The 21,990-nt window shown below is 34.3% G+C and overlaps 2 protein-coding genes across 3 annotated transcripts; both read left to right on the top strand.

The window, feature by feature from the left end:
- The first annotated feature begins 494 nt into the window (after window positions 1-494).
- Window positions 495-9,780, top strand: LOC116338657 (transmembrane protease serine 9-like). Its single transcript, XM_031764066.1, has 16 exons — window positions 495-1,928; window positions 2,029-2,096; window positions 2,191-2,215; window positions 2,297-2,608; window positions 2,695-2,712; window positions 2,791-2,945; window positions 3,034-3,103; window positions 3,164-3,184; window positions 3,270-3,337; window positions 6,698-6,998; window positions 7,139-7,175; window positions 7,294-7,419; window positions 8,606-8,811; window positions 8,968-9,176; window positions 9,264-9,336; window positions 9,406-9,780. Exons 1-16 carry the CDS (start codon window positions 1,574-1,576, stop codon window positions 9,510-9,512), a joined length of 2,151 nt encoding a protein of 716 aa, XP_031619926.1. The 5' UTR covers window positions 495-1,573; the 3' UTR covers window positions 9,513-9,780.
- A 954-nt stretch (window positions 9,781-10,734) lies between these two features.
- LOC116338602 lies at window positions 10,735-21,746 on the top strand. Of its 2 annotated transcripts, none has more exons than XM_031763979.1 (11): window positions 10,735-11,049; window positions 11,631-11,973; window positions 12,070-12,187; window positions 12,347-12,484; window positions 12,585-12,673; window positions 12,909-13,079; window positions 13,168-13,342; window positions 13,431-13,775; window positions 14,008-15,457; window positions 19,358-21,619; window positions 21,705-21,746. In XM_031763979.1, the coding sequence occupies exons 2-10, from the start codon at window positions 11,639-11,641 to the stop codon at window positions 21,613-21,615; spliced, it is 5,079 nt and encodes a 1,692-aa protein (XP_031619839.1). In that variant the 5' UTR covers window positions 10,735-11,049; window positions 11,631-11,638; the 3' UTR covers window positions 21,616-21,619; window positions 21,705-21,746. The 2 variants fall into 2 exon arrangements, with proteins under 2 accessions (XP_031619839.1, XP_031619840.1); XM_031763980.1 differs by lacking the exon at window positions 10,735-11,049 and adding an exon at window positions 11,185-11,387.
- The last annotated feature ends 244 nt before the right edge of the window (window positions 21,747-21,990 follow it).

Raw genomic sequence — 21,990 nt, 5'->3', positions numbered from 1 at the left:
AGTTTCGTGTATTCTTCATTACGGTTCGGTTAGTCTTTTGTGTGTTTGAAATTTTCTTTTCTTTTTTTTTTTCTTTCAATGTGATCGACAAAATGTGATGACCACTCAATTAAGCTGACACATGGTGAGATCTCTGCTCTGCCCTGCTCTCTCACTATTAGTGCTTGCTCTTTCTCTCATGGTATCGTCTACTCGAAAAATAATACAAAAAAGATCATTCAACAACCATCAATCCAATACACAAATAAAACATAAAAATGTAAACATGAATATTTGTGTTGTTGGTGTTGTTTTCGTGGATGAGGCACGCGCGCGATCTGCGCACTTTCATGCACACACCACATAAATGTTTTTTTTTTTTTTTTTGTATACACGGAGCTTTGTTAAGTATGTTATGCTCACAATATGAACATCAATAGTCCGAACGGACGCATTCACGCAAGATTACAAGCCGAAAGACACAAAGAAATAGCCAATCGATTGGCGGCGGCGCGGCCAACAACAACTTTGACTTGTGAATGGCAATCGAACGTTAAACAGTGTGATAAAATATCTGACACAGTTTAGTCGTGCATATTCCTCGTTCGATAAAATTCGTTTGTTGTCTCTATCTCTTCTTTACTGTTATTGCCTCTCTCCTCTCTCATTTCGTGCACCACATTACAACATTTCATTCAGCATTCAACACAGACATCACGTCAACACCGAAACAATTGGCCGAAACGATTTTTGTAAACGATTCTATTGAATTTGTGGCCAACAAAAACACTTTAAACGGTGATAAAATATAAATCGAAATAAAGTGACAACAAATATTGAAATTGGATCAAGAGCCAAAAGGAAAAGCAAGAAACAACAACACAGGAATAAGGCGACGTGTACAAGTGTATTGTATATGATTTTACAAGTAAAGAGTTATAAAAGTTGATCTTAAATATCGAAAGCAAACGCATTGTTGCCAAACCCATAGTTCACACTTTTTGGCCAATTCGCGGCAAACAATGTGGCAGCTTTTTTAAAATTAATATTCTGTTTTGAGAATGAAGCTTAAATAAATAGGTGCAGTGGTGAAATTGACATGTGCTCTTTATTTTTTTGTCATTTGTTGCACTTCAATTTGAGCAAAGAGTAGTTTAACGTATTTACCCATTCTCCTGCTCTCACTCGATTGCTTGTTTGTCTAAATGTATTCATCTCGGACAAATTGATCTCACCGAAAACTGTGAATGAATCAAACACGAAAACCGTTCAACAAACAGTGAATAGATTTATTTTGCAAAAAAAAAAAAAAGAAATTATTGTGATAAATTACGAGAAAATTGCAATCATATACAATTACATCTCGATTGCGAAAGCGTTCAACTCAACGATACTCTATATGATATTGTTATCATCAATAATAAGTTGAAATTGACTGTAATTTGTTTTTAGAGAAAAGAAAATCAACAAACTAACGAACGAATAGAGAAAAAAAAATCAACCAACTTAACATGATCACAAACGTATAAAGTGTTTGCTTGATGAAGAATAACATAAATCGATAGAAATTGAACAGGAGCGCACGTTTCAAAAAATGAAAATGAAAGTGAAAAGAAGCCAACGACAAATAGCACTATCATTAAATACTAAATCGTATTCACAATTATGTTTTTGTATAGCATATGTTATTTTAACGATATGTTTATTAGAATCGATGACTCATGTTGATGCATACATAAACGGTGTGACGAATGTGACAAATAGCTTTCAACATTTCAATTATCATCGTGTAAATAATGTTAGTAGAAGAAATAATGAGCATTCAAATCGAATTGGTCGATTTTTGTTTGACACATTATTTGGAATCGATACGCCAGCATTTGATGCTGTTGATTTGGATGATGATGATGATGATGACATTGATGAGGCACCAAAACCATGTAAATGCGGTAAAGCAAAATGATTTGTTTAGCAAACATTTGGATGTTCAGTTAAAACTAATTGATTGTATATTGTTTGTGATTTAAATGACAAAAAAAAAAATAACAGAGAGAAAGGCATGTGGTCAATCAAACCAAGAAACGCGTATCGTAGGTGGAAAACCAACCGGAGTGAATGTAAGAATCATTTGTTTTTTTTTTTTTTAATTTCAAATCAATAAACCCCAATCGAGCTATTAAATTTATAAATTTGTTTCGTTACATTGTATAGCAATATCCATGGATTGCTCGTTTGGGTACGTATATCTTCAACAATAAAAACAAATGTTCGTGTTTAATCGTCATAATTTCACGTTTCACTTTTGAATTGAATACAGTGTATGATGGAAATTTTCATTGTGGAGCATCGCTGATATCCAAAGATTATGTTTTAACAGCCGCTCATTGTGTCAGGCGATTGAAACGTTCAAAGATTCGCATTATTTTGGGCGATCACGATCAAACTGTAATCAGTGATGCTGATGCTAAAATGCGTGCCGTTAGCGCTGTTATAAAACATCGATATTTTGACTCAAATACATACAATCATGACATTGCATTGCTGAAACTACGCAAACCAATTACATATTCAAAAAATATTATGCCAGTTTGTTTGCCTGAAGATGATTTTGATCCGGCTGGTAAAACAGGTAATTTATTTTCTAATTATTATTCCCGCATTTATCATTATGATTATTACATCTTCTTATTACCATTTTCAAATCATAATTTTGAGGCATCGCCGTTGGTTGGGGTAAGTGTGCATCTTGTTTTTTTTTTTCCTCCCATAATGTCATCATTTCATTTATCTTTTGTGTTGCACTTTCCAAAGGCCGGACGTCGGAGGGTGGAGCATTGCCAAGCGTCGTGCAACATGTTGAAGTGCCAATTTTATCGTTGAACCAATGTCGCAATATGAAGTATCGATCGTCACGGATTACACCAAATATGGTGTGTGCCGGAAAGGGAAAACAAGACTCATGCCAAGTAAGATATTTTGTTTTTTTCGTTTGTGAACGATGCTATCTCTTTTTAGCAAATGTAATTAAATTAAAAATCGAAAATTCGTCAACAGGGCGACAGTGGTGGACCACTCGTTGTGTATAATAATGGTAAATACGAGGTCATTGGCATTGTCAGTTGGGGTAAGTCTATTGATCTCTTTCTACGGTGCACATAACCAATTGATCGAAATTCCATTTTAGGTGTAGGATGCGGTCGTGCAGGTTATTATTCACTAAAATGATCATTCAAAATTGTAAATTTTATTTCGAAATTTATGCAATTATTCATTCAATTATTATTATTCAGGCTATCCCGGTGTATATACGCGTGTTCCACGTTACATGCCATGGGTGCGAGCCAATGTGGATGGATGTGTTTGCGGTGGCTAAATATTCATTCCGATCAAACAAAAGCGGAGTACAGGGAAATTTCATCGCACCTAAAACGAGATGAAAATGATGACGATGATGGAATATTGATATCATGCATATTGATTTATATACTATTTTCTCTATCCTTTAATGATAAACAAACATGTTTACTTTTGGAACTATTGGGATAATAGAGATTAACGCCTACTCAGGTCAAAATAACCGTTTTTTTTTTTTTTCTTTTGTGCCATACAATTTTTACTGTCCACAACACCGAAAACCAAAATTACACCTTTCCTTTCAGCATATTTGAATACGATGGTCTCGCTATTGAATGAAAAGAAAAGAAATCGCATAAATGCATGTTTCTTTTTAGTTTTTCGGGTTACATTATGAATATAAATATGGCCAACACTTGAAATATGAATTCTTTATGAATTCTTTAGTGATTGACCCAATTTTATATTTGGCAATGAATGTTATCAACTTAAAATGGGTTTTTTATATGTTCATGTATGTTGTGTATGGTCGATAAATACAAAACTTTCTTTTGACGGCATCGATTATACCAAAAAAAACATATATATATCTTTGAAAAGACTTGTCACACGATGTAGCGTGAAGCGATTGGGTCGATTTGCATCCACTCATATTGTTACAAAGAGTCGCATAGAAATCGAACGAACGGTTGTATTGACGATGATTTGGTTAAACGTTCATATCATAATTAGTCATAACGCACCGTTTATACATGCACGGTCATTTCAAGTGATTATAATTTTAATAAGTAGTAGATGTTTGATGGATTGCACTTTCCTCTCGTACGGTGTTTTGTTTCTCTCTCTCTCTCCCTCTGTCTGTATCTTTCAGTTAGTGTTATCAAAACATTAATGGGAAAAGCTAAAAATGCCATTAGAAAGAAAATTAACATTTTCTGATTTTCTTTCGCATGGTCGTTGCTTCGACATGTACTTCTCATAAGTTCGCGTAAAAAAAATATAACGACATTCACATACAAATCCAATTTTTCTTGTTTTTCGAATAAATTTAGATCTTTAGATATCAATGATATATCACACAGACCGAAAAGAGCCGTTTTCAAAATACAGATACAATGTATTTGTATTGAACATGATCATCATGATTATCATAACCGTAATAAACAAAGAAGTGCCACATTTAGATTTCGTTTTCATCTTTACTACATCTACATTCATTTATGACAGAAAGGCTCATAAATGAAAACAAGAGCAATCATATAACACAAAAGTAATGGGCTCATCTCATGCATCTTTCGAATTGCGTTCGGCATAAAATCTGGTATAATGGTTGAATTGAATGAAGTGGAAATAAGTAACAAATAAATTGTTTGCCATGAATCAACTCATAATGCTCGTGTGAATAGTCATAAAAGAATATATAGGTTTCCAGAAAGATTTGGAACAAAGATCTGTGACTTCTATGAACTAATTTACACCACAAATATTAAAAGAATAATTCGTATTGTCAATTACTTTACGACTATGCAATGAAATCCTATTCAACAGGCACACACTAAATAATATGCCGAGAATTATTTTCAATGAACTATAACCATACGAACATTTCCTTGTTCGAATATCATGCAGAATTCATCACCATCACACACACATACCTATATACGTACGAACATACATTAACGGTATTTTGTAAAAGTTAACAATCAGATACGATCGCACTTTTCTAATTCGATAAATAGAAAAAAAAACCACGCAAAATCTATGTAAAATAAAAGTAAAATCTAGATGTTGAAGCAAAAAAGGGAATATTTTAGCACATTGATGTGTTAGGTGATGTGTGCGCTTCTTTTTTTTTCAGCGCATTGGTGTCTTTCGTTTGATCCATGCATCTTTGGCACGCTGTACCAGTTCACAATACACATGGTGCTGGCGATTCATGCACTACGCCACAGTTTGTTTGTACGATTTTGGTTTGCGAATGGAATTAGTGGTATGTTTGGATAATCCGAATGGAATGATGATGATGATGACTAAACCGAGTACAAAAACGAAACTCCGCGAAACGCGACTATGATGAGATGCAGAACACTGACAACTTAATGAAAGAAGCTCAGTTTCAATATTGTTTATGACAAGAATGAATGCTACTGCTGTTGGCTGCTACTACTATTACTGCTACGGAATGCTAAACTTCTTTGTATTTCTATTCTCTTGTTGGATTTCGTGAAATATCTATCTCTCGACTTACAAATGGTATTTATCTATCATTCTACATACACCAGCTAATATTCTCGCGTACATTTAATTACGAGTACATGCATCGTCAATGGTAATCACATCTTTCTTTTCGTTGTTATTTTTATTTTCTTCTCTTTTTCTTTTTCAATCGTTTTATCGTATTTGTTTTTTTGCTTATTTACTTCCACGACAACGACGATGACGACGACGACGACGACGGAGCGTTGTAATTTTTGATACCGGGACAGTCCGCAATGATAAATGTATGCCCGGTTTTTTTTTGGTGAAATCCGTCCATGCACGGAACTTTTTTTGATTTTAAATTCCATAAAAAATCACTTTTATTATCTTGAATATTCAACATTTTTAGCTTAATGTCTGGATGTGACTTATATCACCTCAAATATAGCCCTGTGCTTGAATATCTCTAATGTATATATGAAATTGAGTATTTGTTGTTGTTGTTGCCGTTGCCGCCGCCGCCGTCGTCATCGTCGTCGTTGTTGTTGTCATCATTGATGCCGTTTTCATCTCTCATACACACATAAACAATTTCTAGCGCAGACGTATTCATACATTAAGCCGCAGGTTACCAGGTTGGTTACTTGTGTGTTGTTGATTTAAACAGCGATCAGTGGCCTTTCTGACTGTCGTTCATGACGTTGAATAACGAGTCTAGAATATAACAAACTCGAGCGATATCCATTAGTTCTAGTGTCATTCTCAACGCAAAACATTCTTCTTTTTTTTCGGCTGCGATTTTTGTTTTCTTTGGAAAGAAATTAATGGAACAATGTAAGATCGGCGAATTTGTGACACAAATCAAAACGGGCAAAAAAATCAAACTGACATCATTAATCGAATAGAACAAAAGAGTGTTAATTATATTTTTTTTCCTGTGCATAAACAGTTATCAAATGCATGTGCGTTCGATTGATCCATCTACTTAATATTCAAGATATTAATTTTAGTGTATTCATATTTTTTTTTTTTTGTGGGAACATTTCTTGCCAATCAAAACCATTAGTTGACTTTTAATTTCTATTTGATAGATTTCCAACATTATCTTGATTTTATTTAATACTTGAATTTTGAAATTTGCTCAAAAAATCCAAATTGTGTTTGAAATACATTTTTGACGGAATTTGACGAAAGAGTGAGAACAAGAGAGAAAAAAAGCCAAATAATGAAGGTGAATTATACGAAAATATTGTTTACATTGGCATATGTAGTATTGTTTGTCACACAAATTGGCGCATATTCAACATCGAATGGCAAAGGAGTGTACAAAACATATAATAATGCAAAGAAAGCATTGACTTCATTCGGAGCAACGAAAAAAGATTCTGAGAAATTTCTATTCGGTAATATGAATGATCATAGCCGTGCACCATCGCACGATACACCATATACACCGTGCAAATGCAGTAAGTAACCATATAAATATAGACATTGAGATTCTCATAGAATAATAATATGAAACAAAGCAATTGTATGACGATGATGATTGAGCATAATCATCGATTGAACAAACATAAAAAAAAACCGATTATCTGTTTATTTGTAGCTTGTGGTGAAAGAAATGATGCAACAAGAATCGTTGGGTGAGTAAATGAAGATGTTAATTGATAAAGACGAAAGAAAGAGAGAAAGAGAGAAAGAGAGTGAGTGATAGAATTGGTATCGATTGTAATTGAGCCCAGATTGATTTGTGATTTTCAGTGGTTCGAGTACTGGAGTGAATGAGTTCCCGTGGATGGCAAGATTGTCGTACTTTAATCGCTTCTACTGCGGTGCAGCTTTAATAAATGATCGTTATGTTTTGACTGCTGCGCATTGCGTTAAAGGGTATGTTACAGTCTTTACAATATTATACATATACATATATGCCTAGATGTAATACAAATATGCGGAAAAGAATTAAATTCTAATCACATCGCATCGCAGCGACCATCATTACCAAGAAAACATATATACTTGGTTGATTTGGACAGATTCAGTGTTGTCAAAATGCTTTAGGCCAATCATGTTTGGCATGCAAACTTCGCTCATTTCTTAATGGCTAAATACATTTGGTTCATTGAACCCGAACACCGAAAACAGAAAGAATAATCACTCTCTCATTCCATAACTGGATGAGAGTTGCGACTTGATAAAATGTTATTTGCTGGAACGCGTCGCGATCAAAATGTTACTTACTTGGTTAGATTCATTGTCGATTCTCTGTGCAAACGATCGATCGATTTGGCTCAGAGTTTTGAACGCGTGCGCGCACTTACACGCATCACATTAAAAATTATGATACCCTCATCTCGTATTTTTACAACGGCTTAAATGCCTCGAAAATAAAGAGAAATTTATTGAGCAACGATTTAATCAGCTTTATATCAAATTGTTTTTTTTTTAATTTTTGAATTCTATTTCACGTTTATTGCGCACATATTTCGAGTTCTTTTCTTCGAACAGTGTTTGTTGTTGTTGTTGTTGCTGCTGTTCCTCGCTATGTCAATGACTGCAACAGTGATTAAATTTAAAAGAAATTAATGTTTATTTCTCTCGTTTTCGGTGTGGTTGTCATTATCTCTGTGTTGTTGGTTTTTTCCTTTTGTTTCTCTTTCAAGAAGTCACCTCAATCCCCAGTGGTTTTGATGGCAAGTTCAAGGTTTTTTTTCATTCATTTCGGAGATATTTGCCTCGATAAAGTGCGTTGTACATCTATTCTATACTTCTATCCGGTTTTTTTTTTTGGATATGACGATGTATATAAATAACACTACAAATCGATTTGATTTCATTTTATTTCGTCCATTTAAAACAAGCAACGCACTCGCTTAAATTGAGATACTATATATGTGTTTGGCGAAAGATGGAATGAGCGTGCGCAATTCAATCGCCATGATAATCGCCGACATATTAACACTGAAGATAAAGAGATGGAAAGGCAACAAAGAGAGAAAGAAACGAAGAAAATGAAAAGAATTCCAAAATGTGAATTTAAGTGCTTTTTTCTGCTTTTGTTTGATTTTATTTTCAGATTCATGTGGTTTATGATTAAAGTAACCTTTGGAGAACATGATCGGTGCGATGACAAAAATCGGCCAGAGACTCGTTTTGTTCTTCGCGCCATTTCGCAGCCATTCAGTTTTTCAAACTTTGATAACGATGTGGCTCTGTTGCGGCTCAATGACCGGGTGCCAATCACCGACTTTATTCGGCCAATTTGTTTGCCCACCAGAAAATGTATCCACAATTCCAATTCGTATTTTATTTATTTATTTATTTGGCATTTGGAATGCGTCATCGTATAGATTCTCTTTTTCTTCTCTTTATTTTTGTTGTTGTTGTTGTCTTTCTTTTTGTTTTTACCTTTCTCTACGCTTGATACGACTGATATAGCAAACACGTATGTTGGAACAAAGGCTGTTGCAACCGGCTGGGGCACTTTAAAAGAAGATGGTAAACCGTCGTGCATTTTACAAGAAGTCGAAGTTCCAATTATGGCAAATAACGTTTGTGTTGAAAACACCAACTATACACAAAAAATGATCACAGAAAACATGTTGTGTGCTGGATATCCCGGTGTCGGAAAGAAAGACTCATGCCAAGTAAGTGCAAACACACTATAGTTTCATATGTGCGATTTGATTTACTATTATTATGCATTTCCGTCCATATTTATTAATTATTTCTAGGGAGACTCTGGTGGACCTCTCATCGCCGCAAGACCTGATAAACTTTATGAACTAGTCGGCGTTGTGTCATGGGGTAAGATTTCACATTGAAACATCAATGCCAAAATCAAAATCAATCAAAAAATTTCAATTTTGAACATAGGTAACGGTTGTGCTCGGCCCAACTATCCTGGCGTTTATACAAGAGTGACTCAGTATTTGGATTGGATTAGAGAAAATTCAAAAGATGGATGCTATTGCAATAATTGAGCAACAAATAATTGAATATAAATTTGCACGAAATAAATTTAAAAAAAAATAATATTTGTATCTAAAAAAATATTGAAATGAAACTCTATGAATGAATGAATTCAACAATTTGTAGTATTAGACTCAATGGTGCTCGAATTCTTCTGGCAGAGTTTGTTTACTGTACTGAACCGATCGATCGATCAAATCCGATATCTATAAAAAAAAAAATTGCTAACTATGAATAAATAGAGAACGTAGACTAAAATATTAGTTTGTGTCAAAAAAATACCATCACATTTTCTATTCATTTGCATAATTTACAGATTCCAAAATGAACTGAAGACGTTTTTTATTCAGATAAACATCAATTATGTTTCTTTTGTATGAAAAAGAGAGGTTTTTGCACTTAACATACAAACGATCCATTTGTAATAATAAGATTTTATAGAAAATTAGCGAACGTCATCTGAATCTAAAATTCAATAAGTGATAATTCTATAAACGAAATCATATCAAACACGAAAATAGATTGCTACATTCATTATATCTTAGAAATCGATCATAATGGAGCAAAAAAACCATAAGCTGAAAAGTAAGTATTTCAATTGATATACAAGTTATAACAAAATGAAATTAAGTATATAAACATGTTTTCATCAATAAAACTGTTCATTCGTATCACAAAGATGTTACGTCGAGAAATATAGAAGAGAAGATTTGTGTACGATATTGAAAGATCTATTTGAAAATTTGAATTCAAATAAAGTGTGTCACTAGATGTCGTCAGTTTGCATTTCAATTTCAACGCTATTTATTTTACATCAGTGCGAAACCAATTTGATTGCACAAATACTTATTTGAACAGAAATATGTTCTTCTGTTCTCTCAGGCACAAGTAAGATGATAATCATTTTTACCAATAATGAATAAATGACAATGAATTTCTATTTTTTTGCCAATTTTCTATCGAAATACCAAAACTTTATACCGGTAAAATAAAGAAGTATATGACATTTCAACCGAATTTTGTTGTTGTTTAAATGATTTGATTTTTTGTATCTTGAAAATGTCAAATCTTTAATAAAAGAGCGGCAAAATGTAATTTGACATAGAAGAATATGTTGTAATTTGACATATGGTGTTGCCATAATCAAAAAGCGTTGTTTTGCATCTGGCAAATATAAAAGTCAAATCGCTACACGACTCCATATTTTTCGTTGTTTTATATACACACACACGTCCATATGAAACAGCCAAAAAAAAAAAACAATTGTTGGTGTACGTGCGGTGAACGCGTTCAGTGATAGAAAAAGAAAGAAAGAAAGAAAGAAAGAAGCCTCTATTCCCCCAGCAAAACAACTAGCCCTAATGACAATACTGTATATATTCATTCTCTGAGACGATGTAAAATTAATGCGTGAAGAAGAAGAGAAAAATATAATAGTAGCCAGAGAATACCATGATTTTTGGACAAGTGAAAAGTATATCAAAATAGATCAAGTGATGAAATTTAGTGAATTAAAAATTAAGTTAGTTGTTTTTATTGTGAAAATAGGTAAATATATATATATAAATTGTGTGTGATAGATTCGTATATGTGCGGATTGTATGTATGTCGGCCATGTTGCCACAGTCGTATGTTCATTCCATTGATTTCACTTCGTTTCACTCTATCTATGTTAGTTTTCGATATGGATTATGTATAGATATAAATATATTTTTTTTTGCTTGATTCGTTCTAATAATAACGAAACGAAGTGTATCAATTCCAAAATAGTGCAAAACAATTTCGATGTCAAAAGAAAAGCGATGCCAACGATTTTGATGCATTGACAGTACCAAAAAAAGTTATTTATTCAGTTAAATGATGTTAACTAACCTATGAAAAATATTGTGAGTGTTATACATTATTTGCCATAGTGCATCGGGTGGTTTCAATTTTCAGAAGCTAACGCATGAGCATAGTGTGTGTGTGTTTTTGTCAGTTCGTTTTATGTTATTATTCAATTATTTTATTCGAAAATTTTATTATTTCGATAGAATGAACGGCTAAATATTGAAAAAAGAGAAAAAAAAATAATCAAATTAATTTGGTGATGATGAAAAGTAATTTGAATGATGTGTTTACGAATTTAGGCTAAGAAATGGATAAACCAACGACAAGTAAACGTCTTCTGTCATATTCAGAAGACGATATAGATAGGTCAACAACAGGCCACAGCACTGGATTTGATGAGAGTAGTTTTGGTGCAGACGACAGTTTTTTAAATACAAGAACGCCGTCATCAACCGATAAAGATACATTTAAATTAACGCCACAGCCACGACCTGCACCCGGGAAGATGTCGTCACAAAAGAAAAGCGCTACCGATCTATTTCCGTGGCTTAAAGATGTTGAAAAATCGGCACAGAAATGCCTTGGTAGTATACCTGAAGCAAAAACTAAAACCATTTTAAATGCAATGGATTTTCTTATCAGGTAAATTTCCTTTTAATTCGATGTTTATCCTTTAAGTCTTGTTTGTTTCTCGATTACATTTGTATTGAATGCTTCGCTATAATTTTGTGATTTTAGGAAAATGGTGGAAGATTGTCAAAAATATTGTAAATCACCAAGATTATCAATAACTTTAGCCCGGTATATTCGCGAGTTCCTATACACCTATCGTTATCTGTACAAAGGATTCGAAATGGTAATTATTATTTTTTTAAATTGGTAATCGTTGTTGCCTATGGATTAGAGGAGCACAGAATTGAATCTGTAAAAATATTGACAACAACTGATTTTTTTTTCTCTTCTAATTTCAATTGCACAAATGCTATTTGGACTTATGTTTGACGATGATTTTCAGGGCATCGAATTCTTTCGAAGGGTAACCAAATTATTGGTTATTTACACAGACTTGGAACTATGTGGATCGATGTCTGGACAAGAGTGTGATAATGAGATAGCCAATCGTATTCAATTAACTTATTGTACACATTTGGAGGTATATTTACTAAAATATCATATTGGGACACTCACTGCATATTTGACGCCGATATATTTTCAAAAACTAATTAATGGTAATTCATTTTGTTTGATTATAGGGTGCCGAAGATTTTACCGTGCTTGATGTATTCATTAATATGAAACGATTGAGTCGTATTCATAGAGGCGTTTTAAGTCTGCTCCTAAAGTAAGTGTATAATTCTCATGTGATAACAATTGAGTTTGGTTTGATGGTCAATGATTACTAAGTAAAAGGTTTGATTCAATATCGTTGAGCCGACATAATATTTATTTTATGTTAGAGTTCCGGCATTGGAACAAGAGAACACATTTTTTCGATGAGAATTCAAAACTAAACAAATTCTTTTACTAGAGAATTAAAAACAACAACACATGTAATTCACACAAAACTATTATTTTAGACATTTCCTGGTGAAAATAACAGTCAAAGAACCGGTTGAGGTAGAAGATGATACGTTCGCGAAGTACTTAATAGTATTTAAAAAATGGTTAGCTATTGAGGATATTCACGAGGATAAAGAAGACATTCGAAGTGCATTTATTACACAAGTCAAGCCAAAAAAAATGTTTTGGTAAGTAATTCAATCAATAAAAATAAAATCATACCTTAAAAACAACCATTCCACCATGGTAATTGTGTTGAAAACTTTATTGTTTCAGCATGAATTCAAAATATGCACCATACTTGCCAGCTGGTGATGGTCAAAAGACGACTGATAATTATGTACGTATGTTAGATAAGAAGTTTTCGCTACAACCACTATTACGGGCACTTGAATTGACGGACAAAAATTTCGGTGAACCTTCGACCATTGAAATTACAAAAAAGTTGAATGTAAGTAGTCAATAAAAAAAAACCTCTTAAAGAAAATGAATTGGTTTCCATTCATGCAAATCGTATGGTTTTTAATGTGATTATACAGGACGTGGTTGTTCTCAGTGACGACGAAGAAAATGATGCATCCGAAATCCAATTAGTTAATGTTAAAACTGAATGCGGCGAAACAAGTGATAACAGTTCAGTAATCGATGAAACGTCAAAACCAGAGTTAATCGATTTAACTGAAGAAGCATATGAAGAAACAAATGCACCACGCTTATATATCTCGTGGCTGGCGGATTTAATTGAACGTGCAAAAATCAAGCCCACGACAATGGATCAACGTCTCGAAGGTGCACATATTTCAAGCGATATTATTGTGATCGATGATCCAGAAGAAAGTAATGAAACGAATAAAAAACCAAGCGATGAATCTCAAACAACAAAGGTAACATCTAAGTAGATTCGCATATATTTGAATGCAAGGAGGATGCGTTTCAAATTTTTTTTTTTTTTTTCTTTTCAAAATCCAAAATTTGTTTAAGCGTATAGGTTGCACAATTTTTTGTTTGTATCAATTTTTGATTATATTTTTGAAAGCATTCTAATGTCTAATAGCACTTTTCAAATATATGCAGATTTTCAGTTTAATATGAGCAATTTTTTGATTTTGCACACAGATCACATCAGAAAATGTGTCATCAATAGCAACATCAACAACAACAACATCAATAAGCACATCTGTAACACAAACTGATTCGTCCAGCACCGATAGCGGACGTGTGTTATCAAATCGTGAAGAAGTAGGTATCCATTGGAAAAATAATTTTGAAATGTGCCCAACGTCTGTTAATGTGGAGTGCATTAATGAGACACAGGCCGACGAAAATCAATTATGTCAACCAGCACAGGCGGGCCATGGAAATGTCGTCGCAAATCAACTTCATCTATCAAACGACGACAATTCATCGGAATGCAATGCATTCAATGTTAGCTCGAGTGATGGCAATAAATCAATGATACCGATTAACATGAACATTGTTGCATCGGGTAGTATTAGTAGTTGTAGTGATGAGGCAGCGGAACAATTATTGACAGTAGCACTTAAAAATCAAAAATTAAACGATCGTTTGCCAACATCGATGGATTTAATTGATAAAGTACAACAAACATCAGATGTAGATTGTACAGTTGAATCGACATCATTATTATTCGAACCAACGTCATCGGATTGCTTGCCTCAGCCAAGCCAAATGCCCGAGCCATCAACGGCAACGGTATACAGGCGGCTTCAAGTAGTGAATGATAAGAATTTGGGGATTAATTTTGATTTAAAAGCAGATGAATTAGCCCAAAATGACGAACTCATTGCAGCAGAAAGTGTGAACGATGCAATGGATGAATATAATGCAAAAATGCTACGATCTCAAGCAAAGAAATGCATAACCGTCGTTCATCCGACACGGCATAATCAATCGCCTATAAATGCTGTTTGTAAAAGTGAGAGTACAGCAGATTATCCACAAGATATGACAAGTGCATCATCATCAACGTCATCAACGTCATCATCACAAAAACATTTCGAATGTTCGATACCTTTGAGCAGCATCAAAACGAATAATCTTTTTACAAAAACCGTTGACAATAGAAGCTCACCGCAGAGCTATGAGCGTACAATTCGTTCAACACAAAATGTGATTACCGCCGAATTATCAATTGATAATAATGTACAAGCAACTGCAAATACCTCATCCTTTGCACGACGTCGAGTTGTTGATAAACCTGAAATTGTAAATGACAATGAAAATGTACCTTCAACCATAATGGAACGAAAGACATACATTAAAAAGCCGAGCAATAAAACAACATCGACCGAAAATCGAGCAACCCGACCACACCACCGCACAAGATCTCCAACATTGACAATTGAATCGCGGCAAACATCACAATCGATCCTTCCACAACAAAAGCAGCAAGCAATTTCACAACATTCAACCAGTGACCAACACCAACAGCAACAACAGCAACAGCAGCAACTGCAGCAACAACTGCAACAGCAACACCAACAACACATATCACCATCAAAAACAACACAGACGCAACATCAACCGTATAAATTATTTTATTCAGGTACGGATTTAGGTTTAGATTTAAATGATATAGGTAGTCCGTTGTCTGAATGCGCGTCACCCAGTATACAAAATCCATTGCAATCGTTAACCTCAGCGTTTTGTGAAAGTGATAACAACTTGATTCACAATACGAATGTGACGATGAAGTTAAATGGGCCAACAGCATCATTACCATCGGCTATTGTGCATCCATTGGGTTTGGAACAACATGTATCGAAACATTCAACAAAAGTCAATATCAAACAAATACCGGAAAAAGCATCATTCATCGATAAATTTTCGTGTGGAATGAATGCACCGGCAGCAGCATTGATATCGAGTGACGAACGTAGTTCGATTGATGACCAAATCGATTCATGCGATAATTTTACGACAATGTCGAGTAACAGTGACGGTGAATTAGATATAAAATACAAACCAGAATATATGTTACAAATTTATAAAGAGCTAGGTAATCATTTAAAAACGATGGGTTTCAAACCGGAAAATGAAATGAAAACGAAAACACGAACAAAACGTCTTATGAATGCGGCCAGTCGATTTTTAGAGGCCGAAGATATAAATGCATCGAATTATTCGCCCGAACCGAATGATGAAAATGATGAAGGCAATGCATCATCATTGCCATTGAAAAAGAGACGAATTATGTCCATGTTCAATAATACAATAATTAAAGAAGAAGAATCCGATTCACAGCGATCGTTTGAATCGCCCAGCAGTATGCCATCAATGCAATGCGAAATTGAAATAGCATCAACTTCGTTGCCATCACCGCCGATCATAGTGCCGGCAATGGCAACTGCAACGGTGACAACAACAGCAACTGCAACGGCGACGACCACAACAAATGTCAGCACATCGGTCGGAACGAATATGAATTTGAATGAAGAGAGCACACCAATAGCTCATATGGAATGTGTATCATATCCACCGACGCCAATGTTGAGCATTGCAAATATTGTTGAATACTTACCGGTTCGGGCTTATTCAACATTTAAGACACCAGCACCCGAAATTGCTCCGGTTCGATTCAATATTTTGCCACAACAGGCAATGGTTATAAATAATACACCGACACCAAATGTAATGGGTGCCACAAATACTGGTGGCACAACAACCGGCTCCGGTCGTGCTCCATCAAATCAACACGTTGAATTCGAAACGACATTTAATTTAATACCATCACAACAAAATCTAAGTGCAAATCAAACAAATTCATTGAACGCAACGGCACCGCCGAGTGTTGTCAGTAATGGCAACATAAGTTGTGGCATTGTTGCATCCGATGGTGAATTGATGACAAATCTTGGACCAATTCCAAGCGATGTTGCACAATACCATCATCAAACATTCCATTCGAATTCACCGTATGCAGCAACATATAGCATTCAACCAACACACACAAATCCAAACAGTCTTCCACCGAATTTTGAAATACAAAACATGTTCAATTTACATAACTATCAAATGAATCCACAACACTATCACAATCTATTACAAAATAGTCGCATTAATTTTCAAGAGAAAAAATCAATTCTACTGAACGATTATGGGAATAGTGTGAATGATGGTGGTCAAGAGATTTCAACACAAAGTAATCACCAACACCAACACCAACAATATCGTCAGCATCAGCATCAGCATCACCAATCCCAAGCTCATCAAAATATCATGCCGACGCCCATTGATACAAAGGCATCCATAAATAAATCAACAATGGCACCAAGAACGAAAGCCGCTCGAAAAATGGTTGCCGAGAGTGTTACAGTGGCTGCAATTTCATCATCAAATGATAAATTATCGGCATCGAAAACAAATCGTGTGACTCGTAGCTCGAATCGAACGACACGAGCACAAAATGTAAGCACCGAACAAAAATCGCCACGACGAAAAACCAATCGACATCGATAAAAGATCGCATTAAATAAAAATTTGAAGATTTTGGAAAAAAATAAGAAGAAGCGAAAACAGAAATTACTTCGTTAATGAAATTAAAACAAGAAAATGAAATGACTTTGCAACTGAAAATGAGATTGATTCAACATTGCTCAACTTATTTGAAATATGAATCGATCGCAGAAAATCAAGAGCATTGGAAATGCATGAAAAAATCAGCTTCTAATCGCCACAATAACGATGATGATGCAATGAAACATATTTTCGATATGTATGAATATGTATATATCGCATTGAAATGGAGTGAACAATAATTAACCGCATGCCTGTACACTCTCTACTCTGCTATCTCGACACATTCGCTTTCGGAAATTTACGGACTGTTGATTACTCATTTTTTTTCGCTCGTTTTTACAAACTTTTATATATATATATCGAACTTGATATTTCATATTTTTTTCACATCTTTTTTTTTTCAATTTTAATTTTTAATCTTATTTAATTTTAATTAGTGAGCGTTGCATAGTTTCAATATGAATAAGTATTTATTGATTTATTTACATATTAGTCGGGTTATATATACGTAAAGGATATATTTTTACACAAAAAAACGTATGGTTAAGGTTGAAACCGATTGTTTCATGATGTTGGATGAAAGATAGTATGCTTGATGAGTTTGACAATGCGCTCGCTCATATGGCAAAAGGCAAACAGAAAACCGCGGAAACACGGAAAAATAAAAAATCAAACACAACGAAAAATCTTCAATCAACAAATAGTACAAACAACATTCAAAAATCTCAACAATCAACAATATTCATCAATCAACATTGCATCAAATACACCAACGGAGGAGTATCATTCACAAAATGTTCCCGCATTTTATCGAATGTCCCATCCACATTCACAGTTATCTTCAATCAACACACATAGAACAGAATCGAACAGACGAAATGAAAAACTATTTTTTGTTGTTGCACACTTAACAATGCATTGCACAAACAAGTTGTTATCCTTTCACAAATGCTATGACTTAACGATTCAATACTTTTTGATTTGGTTTTATCGGCCAATCTTTTTGCTCACACACACAACCACATTCAGACAACGCTAATTAGTCGATTTGAATTTTATTTGCGTTTGGAACGATAATCTCCCTTTAACACAGTTCAGTTTTTAAGAAGGGGTTTGTTAGATGTTTAATTTTCCAATTCTTTTTTGTGTTTCCGATTAATATCGTTAAAAAAACATATGATTTTTTTGTCAAATTCATAAACTAATTTATGAACATTCGTCGCACCATACCAATTGCTAATTCACTTCAACAAAAAGGTATCATTTTCATATTTCATTTTTCGTGGTCATCATGGGATTCCGAAATGGTTCGGGTGCCACCCACACACACTCACTCACATACATACACTTCTTATTTCTTCTTAATTTTAAAATGCATTTCGAGAACTTGTGCCCAGCAAATTCACCGTCGAAATCATTTTGAAATTGTTGTTTTATTTTGTAGGTACAATAATTGATCTGAATTATATCCTCCAATTCACTCACTAACTTTTCAAAATTCAAATCACATCATCTGGTTTTTTCATTGTATGTGATTTCTATGCCCCAAATTAATTTTCCCCAAGAGACCATTTGTTCGACAAGCTGACCCCTCCTTTGAGATGAATGATTGTACATCAAAATCAATTAGTCTCATATGCAGCGAATTCAAATCATCTTGAGACTTACTCAACATCTTTTCCCTGCATACATTCCATCTGAATTATACAGAATATTCACTGTCCATAGGGCGTTTAAAGTTTAAGTTTAGAATTGTACTTTTTTCTTCATTATTTTAGTTTGTTTTTTGTTTTTTAGATTTTAGTTTGTGATGTGATTCGCTCGTAGAGTATTTTTGTGATACTATACTTTAAATTAAGTTTTTTTTTGTACACTTGAGTATTAATCTATTTCTATATTTTTCTGTTTACTTTTGAATGGATTTTAGATGAAGAACTTCCATTTCTTACACCGTATGATGTTTTCCTGAATGAAGACGATGAAAAGATGGACGAAACGAGCCAAAACAAAGGCACCCAAAGCAGTGTAGCTGTGCAAGCGTCACCAAAGGAAAAACAAATGATTGCCGAGAAAAATCTTTCGTATGAAATTTCGGATGAAAAACTATTGACAGCTGCCGCTCAACTTGTTGACGTTTATAATAAACGATCGAAGGCTTCAGCAACGATAACAGTACAAAAGAAACCAATCATCGAATCACCACGAAATCGTACCATTAACCTCAATAAATCACAAACGATGCGATCACCGATGATTGTTCCGAATTTTGTTGTAACTAAAATCACCGAAAAAACACCGGACAAAGTCACCATAAATAGGCAAATACGTGAACCAACGGGTGCAAGCGAAATAAATATTGTTAAAATGGTTCGAAAACAAGAGGAACCCGAACAAACGAAACGCAACTTGAATGAATTGCAACGACAACGGCCAGTACATTATTTAAATCAAGCAAGAGAATTTAAAGTGAAAAATATGAGCATTTTGAATAAAAATGTGAGCATAAATGATCGAAATAAGGCAACGACATCAAGAACACCATTTAGTGGTGCCTCTCAAATGAATAAAGCAAAACAAAATGAGCCGGTGATTTTAAATTTTCGGGCAAAAATGCATGATTCCATCGCAGAGCCAAGGAAACGTGAACCAATGACATTAAATGGCCGAAAAAATACATATCGTGTACCCGAAATGCAACCAATTTCAAAAAACTCGATGGATCGGAGCATGGCATCACAAATAAAAGCAGCTGATCGCTATCGTACAAATATGTCCAATAAATTGTATGCCAGTTCAATAGCCAGTTCGGTGAGACCGGTATCGATGCCGGTCACTAAAGTTTATTCACGTTTTCCATCAAATTCCATACGAAAAACATTTTACAACAATCGAATGCATCGACCCCGTGCTCCAATCCTTCGAAAATTTCCATCAATGTCGAATATTTCCAATGGCGACAAAGTGCATACAAATTTTTTCGATCAGACTCCGTATGATAAAGTGCCCGATACATCGAAAGATTCAACAAATTTAATGCGAGTGAATTCTTGCTTCATCATTGGTAGTAAATCGTCGGCAGCACTATTTGAAAAAACAATACGAAACAATGAAGACTATTCAAAATTGTATAATTTATGTTCAGATGTTGTATCGAAGCTATGTTTCAAAGGTCAAACAATTCGACGGAAACGAGGACGTCCACGGAAAAAAGTCTACCAGAGTCTCACCAAAGACCTATTAAATTCGCCTGAATTTTCATTGAAAGCCGACATTGTGAGATTGCATGAAATGTATTATGCATCGAAACGATTTGGTGGACAACCTTTCGCTCACATTTTGAATTCGAATCCAAGACGAAGTAAACGATGTGCGTTGCTATCTATTGAACCTGTTCTAACGGAATCGATTGAATCGTCAATTTACGGGCGATATCGAGAACGAGAACGATCACCAGTTGGTTCATTTCATATCAATCGAGTACCATTGAAAACATACAGCAGAGTGAATATGATTCAACCACGTCAATCATCGAATAATAAAAGAAAAGAAGTGGCGCACACCTTTAGCAGCAAACCACACATCCAACTGTTGAATATTGAACCGTTGTCGTCAACATCACAAAGCGATATGCGGCAAGGATTCAATGAAGAAGTGACTCAATCAACGGAATATATTATCGAAACCGATATTAATGCGGACGATATTGATGAATCTGATGCAATTTACATCGAATATTTGGAAGATAATGATGAAATTGAGTCGCCAGCATACGAACCGGTTGCAATTTCTGAAATCGATACAAAACCATCTTCAATAATAATAACTGAAGAAGCCGATACAACGGTGGAAAGTTGTTCTTCACGACAACAAACGAACTATGATCGCTATCGATCGAAAAAATCATTGGATATGAGTGCACAAAATTTCAAGCCGACCACATCATATGGCATAAAACAAGCTCCAAGCATCGAATTCAAATATCTTAGAACAAGCGAAATTGATGCACATAGCACAACCGATCCCATCACAGAAATATTCGCAACCTTTGAACCAGATGATAAAACCACAATGATGATTTTACCACAAAAGAAACCAGAATTAAACGTCTCACCAGTTCGAAAAAGTACTCGCAAACGGAAAATACCATCGGAATTTCCGAATTTTGCTAAAAAAATTCGAAGTTGACATGGTAACAATTCAATCATTTTTTATTGATATTATAATTTTAAAAAAATAAGCAAATATTAAAGCCATTTTTTAAAATTTAATTACAGTAAAGGTTTTTTCCTCGGTGTGAGCCATGAATGGAACGTTCGCAAAAAAAATGCATCAATATCACATGTCAATATCGACCTAGCTTCAATATCCTTACCAGCAAATCAATTCAATCCAGTCAACTTTCTATGCAAAGTAATTCCAATTTAACGTACAAAAACAAACAAATCTCCACGAATTTCAAAATATTTTTCAGGACTAATCCAAATGAACTTGTATTACCATGATTGTTGTTTGATTTTATTGTTGTTATTTATATTGCATATTTGAAGTATATGCACATTC

The sequence above is a fragment of the Contarinia nasturtii genome, unplaced genomic scaffold, assembly GCF_009176525.2.
Source record: "Contarinia nasturtii isolate CC-2019 unplaced genomic scaffold, AAFC_CNas_1.1 Cnas_scaffold_414, whole genome shotgun sequence".
NCBI classification, from domain to species: Eukaryota; Metazoa; Arthropoda; class Insecta; order Diptera; family Cecidomyiidae; genus Contarinia; species Contarinia nasturtii.
The sequence above is the reverse complement of the archived record's forward strand: the minus strand, read 5'-3'. Positions and strand labels throughout refer to the sequence as shown.